This window comes from Triplophysa dalaica, chromosome 19, assembly GCF_015846415.1.
Source record: "Triplophysa dalaica isolate WHDGS20190420 chromosome 19, ASM1584641v1, whole genome shotgun sequence".
In the NCBI taxonomy this organism is placed as follows: Eukaryota; Metazoa; Chordata; class Actinopteri; order Cypriniformes; family Nemacheilidae; genus Triplophysa; species Triplophysa dalaica.
The window spans coordinates 2,355,774-2,365,387 of NC_079560.1; the positions used below are offsets into that span (position 1 = coordinate 2,355,774).

At 38.3% G+C, this 9,614-nt stretch overlaps 1 protein-coding gene across 1 annotated transcript; it reads right to left on the reverse strand.

Annotated features, from left to right (window-relative positions):
• Positions 1-4,201: 4,201 nt before the first annotated feature.
• On the reverse strand, positions 4,202-9,614 carry LOC130407997 (uncharacterized). The gene is made up of 2 exons (XM_056731376.1): positions 8,728-9,614; positions 4,202-8,513 (listed from the first exon to the last, which is right to left on the reverse strand). Exon 2 carries the CDS (start codon positions 8,355-8,357, stop codon positions 7,338-7,340), a length of 1,020 nt encoding a protein of 339 aa, XP_056587354.1. The 5' UTR covers positions 8,358-8,513; positions 8,728-9,614; the 3' UTR covers positions 4,202-7,337.

The window sequence follows — 9,614 nt, forward strand, 5'->3', positions numbered from 1 at the left end:
CTTCTTTACAGACACACCCACTCATGGAAACCTTTGAGGTGTGTTAGGCAATGGTGATTAAACAAATTCATCAATGTTCACCAAAGTGATGTGTAATACAAAAAAGTATCACAAACGTTTTGTTTTGTTTTGTAAAACTATGGCTTATTAATTTAAATTCAATAAAAAAGAATGTTATGTTCTAATGTTTGTTTTTGGTTCTCTAGGAACCAAAGGGGTGAAATGACACGGCTGAAACGAATATGATTGTTTGTTTTAGATGTTTTATAATGTGTATCACCGATTTAAGTTTCAAAAACGCTGTATTTTTCTCATACCATGCATGTTTGTGAGATGGTGAGTCTAGTGGGTTAAACCACTGAACTGGTAAATCAAAGGTTGCTGGTTCGATCCCAGCAGCCACCACCAGTGTGTCCTTGAGCAAGACACTTTACTCCATGTTGCTCCAGGGGGATTGTCCCTGTAATATGTGCACTGTAAGTCTCTTTGGATAAAAGCGTCTGACAAATGATTAAATGTAAATGTTTGTATCTCTTCTTCGCTCCGCCTCTCTGAACAGCGAGGTGTGCTATGATTGGCCAGTTAACCAGTGCGTAGTGATTGGTCGAATATATTAAGCGTTTGACGAAAATATAACGCCTCTTACCATATTTGGAACATAGGAGCTGGCTGCAGCCAGTGGCGCGAGTGGAGCCTCATTTAAAAGCAAAATACGTCACCTCATCTCGAAACCCGAGCGGAAATACGTCACCTAATTCTGACCTCAACCCGGAAGTAATTTATGAAACGGCGCTGTTTTAATGTCAATAAAGACTTTGCTACTAAATTATGTTCAAATTTGTGTTACTAAATCCAGAAATTGTTTCCAGGTTTGTATTTAGAAAGTAAACCACAGTAAAATGTTGAACAATTTCCACAAATTAAGTTTTTATTGTTTTGAGTAAAAAACACAAACTAATGATCTTCTCCTTTTTTTGCTTTTAATGGCGGGTCGCAACAACATCTTTAGGTACGTGTTATATCACCGACTAGGTAGCGGGGTGTGTAACATCAGGGTTTTCTGAACTTCGGTGGATTATTAAAAGAATCTGATTTTCTAAACCTGTATTTTAAAGAAATCTATGCAGCATCAGTTAACATTGGCGACACATCAATATTGATTGTCAAAAATATATAAATCCATCGTGTTTATTTATTTTCTTCGCATGTCGCAAAGCAGTGCATCATAACATCCGTCTTGCAAGAAACAAGGAAAAGCTTCGCGCCAGAACGGAAGATGTTTGACGTTTTGTGAAAAGGGCCTATTCACCGACTGGCCGCTGGAGGCTGACTACAAAGCAGAGCAGAACCTCATTGAGCCCCATGTTAAAATGGCCAACATTACAGCACGAAAAAAACATGTTTTTACAGCCTGCAACAAATATTATTTTGGTCTTTATAGGTAATTTTGCCCTTCATGACAACTGTGAGGGGGTGATTTATTTTATTTTATAGCCTTAAAATTCTGCATAATTAAGGGCGTTGTCACTTGAGTGACAGATGTCCATTTAGCTTTCAAATGCACCTTTTTTGTGTAGTTTCAGGTAACTTACCTCAAGACAAAGCTGTTAACCGCTGTAAATATTTAAATGTAAACCGCCAATACTTCAAGCTTGGGGGCCGTGGTTTGTTTCAGAAACCAAGCAGGTCAGTTCTACCCATCTCCTGCCTCTTTGCCCATTTTCAATTGTCCAGAGTGACGCGAAATGACGCGATGCCAAGGGGACGATCACCAGCTCCGCCTACATTAAGCTTCATTGACTCTTCACAAACCTACGGGTGATACTACGTATATATTTTATACAGTCTATGCTCCATACTATGGAAGGCCAAAAGGGACAAAACGCGTGAAACTAACGCGTAAACTCTTTAACCGCCATTGACGAGTTATCTCGTAATTTAAAAAAAATTGTTTCCCGCAAAAGACGAGTTATTACGACAATCAGTGTTTGAACTGTCGTACAGCAGGTGGAGCTATTACACACCTTTGGGAAAAAGTACATAATCCCAGAACCTAGAACGTATATGTTTTATCTGTTTTTAATGATTGTTGTGAGTGAAATCTGGGCGAAATCTTTGACAAAAAACATTAATTATCTCAGCTGTTAAATCGAAGTGATGCATTTTCGAAGAAACCTACCCACATCTACGGAGTGATAAAAAATGAACAAATGAAGATGGAAGAATACAGTTTCTTTTGTTTAAAAGCTGAGACTCTGTTCTTTCAATTGACATATTTGTCCATCTATTCTTTACAGAAAATTTACTGTGAGCCATTAAAGTTGGTTAAAATGTTAAAAAACGCTGGCGGAGGCTGGCACCTTTTTTTAAAAGGCTGGTGGGGAACGAGTTAACACGTAGATACGTGTTAACACGTAATGACGTGTTAACGCGTAATTGTGTGTGAACATGTGGTTTTGTGAATGCACATTTGACCATGCAGCTTGACCACCACCTACTGTCGTAGCGGTATTGCTCAAGCAAACAGATCCAACATACTAGGCATGTAAATTGCAACATTTTATCTAAAATATATTCTGAACAATGAATTTTGCGAGCAAAGGTTGTCTACAACTACATAGAATGATTACATAATAAAATCAAATGGTGTTTAAATGGACCTTTGAGTAATATAAATTGAGTAAGTTTAATTGCGTATTTTCTTCAAATAACATTTTCACAAATACTTATACCGTAGCAAATTTCTATTGACAAGTTTTTTACTGACACGAATTTTAATATTCATGTATCAACCCCAATGCATTCAATTATGGTCAGTGAGCCCATTTCATAACATCCTTAAGACTTATAAAAGCAACCTTGATGTAGTGCATTAAGTCAATGTTTTTACTGGTTATTTGTTATCACATATTGGTATTCACCTCGGTCTTCTTTATTTCCAGTGTGTTAGTTGTTTAGGTATGGAGAGGGGGTGAGCAACAGGATGTCCAACGCAGCCAATTTTGATTACCATACAGCCAAACTAACTTATGACTATGTATGGATGATTTGCTAGGTGTAAAGAATCCACAATGACACAGGGAGAACATGCTCCACAATTAAGGGCTTTCCTTCCCAGACTGGCCTCCAGCCAGTGTCAAGTTATTGCTATTTGAAGCTGGTTTACTGAGATATCTTTGTGCATTGTTCTGCAATGTTTTTCAAGGTTCAGTGGACTCAGTAACATAATTCAGTATTGTGCTTTATAATCAGACGCACTCAAGACACAACACCTATTTTTTTTTAAATTTAATTACAATAAATAACAGTGTATTATTACAAACTGTTTTCTGGCGTTGGGATTTGAGCCTATTATGTTAGAAAATGAATGATTTGAGCATGTGCAAAAAATAGGATAAAGTAAATAGGTTAGAGCTAGACAATAATACTATAATACTACCAGCAGAGACACGTTTTGATCCGCGGCACTAAGCTTTTATCAGAAATTCGCACAGATATCCATGGAGATACTTTCCAGACGTTTGAGAGAAAGATCGTCTGAAATTCATCCCCGAGGAGGTTGCTTTGAATCGGACTGACCTCACCCACTACCGCGACTCTCCTGTGTTTGCCAAGTGATTGATAGAAGTTTAGAGTTTTGAACTTATTTTAAGTTTAATCTTCCATGATTAGGTGCTTCTAGACCGTTTTTTTTCTTTTTTTCATTTCCCTCTGATTTAAGGAGTAAGTTTTGGTTAGTGTTTGTCTGGGTTTAGGTTTCATCTATAAAAATGTTGTCCTAAGGTCAACAATATGTTGTTGTGAGGATATCAACCACTTAGCAAAATAAGGTCAAATTACTACCGCAGACTTGTGATGACTATTCGCTTCTCGCTATTTACCCAAAACAATAATGATTTGTATTCCTTGTAAAAAAAACATCATCCTTGTGCAAATGCTTCCTGTCAGCCTGCAAATCTTGTCTTTCAGGCTTAGGCCTATTTCTTTAATGGTAAAATACACATATAATTATGTCAAACTGTAATGAAACTGAAAGGAACAGAACGCTAGTGTAGACAGCTCTTCAACAAAATACATTTATTTAACATGGACAAAAAAAAAACTCAAAATCCCCCGAGGGTGTAATGTTAGGATGGCACTCTTAGGAAAAAGAACTATACACACGCATGTCTGTTTTAACTCGTAGTCGTCTTTATTAGCATCTCTCATGCAATGGCATTACAGGTGAACCCCTGTACTACTACCGTAGTCCACGTCTTAAACGGGGCAGTACATAACATGCAATGATTACCGTAATGACTATCATTACAAGGGGGAATACAAGAACAAAATAGTGTACAGTATACAGTATATTTAAAAAGCCATAATTTCATATACATTTCCATATCATAGAATGTAACCCTTTCTATTTTAAAACTCTGAAATGGCTAACTGCTATCGTGGCACCGGTCCAAATGATCCTGTTGTTTACATTACAAGCACTGAGACGCCAATTGCTAACAAAAATACTTTTCACTTTTATAGTTGGCACCGGTCCGTCACCGTCAGAAACAATACTTCAAAATCAATGATGTTCACAAACAAAAACATTTTCACAACTCCATCCGGGAAATACAAACTCCGGAAATAAGGAAACCGAAATAAGGCTTTTTTCCCCTCACTTACACAACACAGGACATTTGTAAATGAAAATACAAATTGAATACATTTGTATTGACCTTTTAATGAATGTATACTCGTGCGGTTGTATTGTGTTCACTTTGCAAAATGCATTTTTATTTGCTCAAAAAAACTGTTCTACTTAAAATATAAAAAAAATAAAGTTACTAAGGTAAATATTTGAGCATGAGCCAAACAAAGGATTATAAGTAACAGAAAATTGTTAGTAAGATGAAGGTCCTCAGGGGTTATCAGTACTTAGGTTTCGTTTTCTGGGAAAGAACATTTGTGAGAGACTTCCTCGGTCAAAGTCCTCAGTCAAACATTACATTAAATAATTATTGGTGGTCCCTGTGCAGTAAACCAGCAGTAACTCTTCTATATTCACTATTAACTACTGCACAGGAATCCTACAAATTTAAAAGTGCAAGAAAAAGACCCTGAAGGTCTGTGAACTCAACAGAAAACATGCATCGAAACATCTCCCCAATTAGAGAATTGAAATGAACAGGTAGCGTGACATGCCCCTATCCACAAAAACCACAATGAGATCAAATGAAGAAAACATAAAATTACAGTACACACAGGTTCACAAGAATCAACATGATCAGTGTGTTTATGTGTTATATGTCTGCTTATTAGTCCAATTTTAGGAAACATCTAGTGATAGAGAGTGAAAAAACCTAAAATCATCCAGATAAACAGATGTAAGCAGGTCATTATTGTCAAAACCATGTTCTCGGTGTTTAATGTTTAATGTTTTTTTAGGCTTCAGTTTCTCTGAAAGTTCCACCCTAGACTTGTCTTCTTCACCAATTCATGCAAATCTTTGAGGTGTGTTAGGCAAAGGTGATAAAACAAATTCAACCATGTTGACCAAAGTGATGTGTAGTATAAAAAATAACAGCAAGAACATAACTTAAGTTTACTTAAACTATTTGAAGGTTTGTTAATTGAATTTAAATAAATGTGAAAAAAACTTAAGCTAAATGAATAGAAATGTTGCCATACCAATAAACTGGGGCATACATTTCTTGGCTGAAAAAAATTAACACAAATATGAATTTAACTTTTATTGCAAAATTATAAAAAAATATGAGTACAAACTAGGGCTGGGCGATGTGTTAAAAAAATCGATCATCGACTTTAAAATCATTCCGATATCCGATAATATCGAGTGTGTTTGAATTCATGCAACGTTGTGCAGATGAACAATCTTCGGATACGGACCGGGAGAGAATTCGACCCAGACCCGCCAAGTGCGCACACACAGGAGCGCCCCGCGCACAAACCAGTGTTGCCGTGATGTCTTTAATCAGGTAATGTTGTATGTGTCCTGAAATTTCATTCAACCCGTCAGATTACCAGGCATGCGAAAATCAATGTTACGTCATTTTTTGCCCTATAAAATCATGTTGTTTATTTTATACCTCGCGAATATGATAGTGTATTTTCGTTGTTAAATTATTCTACATATTATTCTACAATACCCATTGTACAATTTGATTGGGTGTGCTCAGTAAATGAATTCTACATGTTTCTTTTATGCTGGTAGGATAATCTGACAGGGTATTCATGCTTCACATTTATTTTATGTGTTGATTTTAAGATGGTAGGACTATTTGACAGGGTATTTTGCATTTTAAAATCATCCTGTCCGTTTATTTTGTCGATGTGGTTTAGATTATAATAAATTTTGCCCTGCGGTACGAAAATCTAACTGGGTAGGACAATTCGAACACCGGTCATGCCCCGTGAGCATGATGTTTTATCTTGCCAATGCAGCTGTTCTTTCTCTCGGTCTATCTGTGCAGCGACCGGCAGAAAACGGGAGCACATTCAACAAAAGAAAACTGACTGCCTGGGCATTTAAACATTAAAGATTACGTTCCCCGCGATTGCATTTTCCAACCTAGTTAGTGCGTAAATGAATTCCCTTTTCGAGGACTACAGAGAACGGCTAGATCGGACTACAGCCCTCAACTTCCCGGGTACATGATGTCACTATTCCGGGTGCTTTTAATAACCACTGTCCTAATTTCACTAATTTCACTTTCATCACAGTCCTACAGATGGTAATAAGAATTCATCTACACACATTCTAAGATAACTGTAAGAATGTAAACGTCCCCTTGTCTAAATAATATTCTATATATTATATTCTTATAAATAATATTTACCTGAGCACATGTTAAGCATGCATCCAAAACAAGCTTTGCTGTTCTATGAACATTGGCTATACAATACAATTGATTAATTCCTTGTACTACTTTTGCACAACTGGTGTGAGATAAGCCATGGTAATGTCTAATTAGGATGATTAACCCTAATTTCGGTAGTGCTATTCTACCCTGCTCATCTCAAAATTTTTTCTCCAATGCTCTAAGTCTCCTTGTGTTGTTTGACTTTGCAGGAATTTGATATCAATGTCAGATACATTCGTTATGTGCACTGTCATTGCTACCTGTGTTTAATTTTTTGGATGAAATGGTGATTTAATCTGAGCTTGGGCTGCTGCCTTTGAGGCATCATCAGCCCTTCTGTTGCCTATAGCCTGTTCATCCTCCCGCGAAGCGTGACCCTTGACCTTTACTATGGCCACTTCGAGTGGAACCTGAACTGCTTCAGTTAACTGTCCTATCAGATTTGCATGTGCTATTGGCTTTCCATCAGCAGATTTAAAATTTCTCGCTTCCCACATTCTGGCATAATGGTGAAGAACACTCCATGCAATATTTGGAGTCTGTGAAAATTGTTACTCTCTTTCCTGTCATCAGCTCACAGGCCCGTATTAATGCTATCAACTCTGCAGCTTGAGCCGAATTGTAATCTAGAGCAAAAGCTTCTTTTACCTCTCCTGAATCGGAAATCACAGCATAGCCACAGAGGTAGACACCGTCAGATGGCTTTGAGAAAGACCCATCAACATAAATATGTTCTCCCCCCTCTAGGGGCGTATCCAACAGATCGAACCTAGAAGAGTAAGAGGGGGTCAGTTCAAAGATGCAATCATGTTCAACATTAAAATCTGCCATGTCTACTATACCCAAAATACCCAGCAAAGCAGGATTAATGTTTGCTGTTGTTTGAATGCTAAGATTTTTCGTTGCCAACAGAGTAGCCTCGTAACCTGAGCGTCGTTGTGCTGTCATGTGTTGTGTTTGCATGTTGTGTAAAATTACACCTACCTGATGGGATGCATATAATATTAAAGGGTGTGACAGCACAGTTTTCTCAGCCATCTGTACAATCAGAGCAGCTGCAGCCACAGCACGAAGACATGCTGGCATACCTGTGACTATGTTATCTAACTTCTTAGACAGATATGCAACTGGCCTATATGTTGAGCCATGAAATTGCACTAGGACCCCTAGTGCTTCACCCAATGTCTCCCTAACATGCAAGTGAAAAGGTTTTGTGTAGTCCGGCAGGCCCAATGATGGTGCGGTTGTGATGGCTGCTTTCAAGGCATTGAAATGTTCATCAGCTTCCGCAGTCCACGCCAATGCTGTGTTTGGCGGAGCTTTGTGATCTATCAGACCCCTCAGGTGCCTATCGTGAATTGCGCAGTCAGGTATCCACTGTCTACAATAGTTAATTAGTCCCAGAAAGCTTTGTAGCTGCTGCACTGTTTGTGGGGACTTAACCTTTCTGATCAGCTGGACCCGATCTGTGGATATTGCTGTGAGACACTGCATCAGCACATGTCCCAAATAGGTTACCTTAGATTGAACCCATTGCAGTTTCTCTTACGAGGCTTTAAAACCTGTTTCGGCAAGTACATTGCAAACAATTATAGATGCTTTTTCACAGTCCTCTTCCGTCTCCCCCGACACGAGGATGTCATCTGCAAACTGAAGCACACACACTGTTGAAGGCAAATCAGTCATTTTGGCCAAAGTTCTGTGCACTGCTGCAGAGAAGACAGCGGGTGAGTCTACATAGCCCTGAGCGAGGCGTTTCCACGAATATTGTTGCCCCTTAAATGTAAATGCTGACAAAGGCTGAGTATCTGGGTGTACAGGTACAGAGAAAAAAGCTGCACACAAAACAATTACTGTGAATTACCTGTGCAAATTTTGTACTCAATTCATAACAGTCAAAACATCCGGCGCAATTGGTGCGAGTGGTATGATCAACTGATTAACTGCTCTTAAATCTTGAGTTAATCTCCAAGTTTTCCCATCAGCTTTCATAACAGGATTAATTGGTGTGTTATATGGTGAATGTGTTTGTTCGAGGACACCCTGCTTGACAAAATTTTCAATCAAATGTTGAATGCTTGTTCCTTATCTTTAGACAAATGGTATTGTTTAATGTAGACAGGTTTGTTTGTTTTAAGTTTAGCCCTATAAGGTTCCATGTCAATGAAACCAGTGTCATCCCTGAACCGAGACCATAACAAAGGGTTAATCATGGAGTCTACCCGTGTAGACATGCTGCCACCGGAGGCAGATACCCTTGAGCCGCTTATCATTCCACTTGTAGGCAGAGGATCGACGGATGCCTGTAAACTATACAGAAAAGAAAAAACAACTGTGTGATCAGTAAACTTAATATCCATGCCCAATTTATGCATCATATCATGACCTAAAAGATTTAGTGGAGCACCCGTGTTCTCATGTTTCCTCTGTGGTGTGTGCTGTTGTGTGTGCGTCTCACCAGAAATCGGCTTGCGCAACTGTCTGCACTCTCGTTTGTAATGGCCCCTCCTTCGCAATGAAGCATATTATTTCTGACTTCTTCCTTTGGCTATGATGCGGCAATTGCGGATTTACAGACGTTTGTTCAATGTTCCTTTTTCCTGGATAGACTATAAACATGGCATTCTCTAAAGTCATATCATGCAAGTTTGAAGTCGTTATTCTGATCAATTGCGCTTGCTTATGATTCATGTTATTTAACAGATTGCTAAAAAACAGAGGCTTTATGTCATTATTTAATGGCAATTTAGA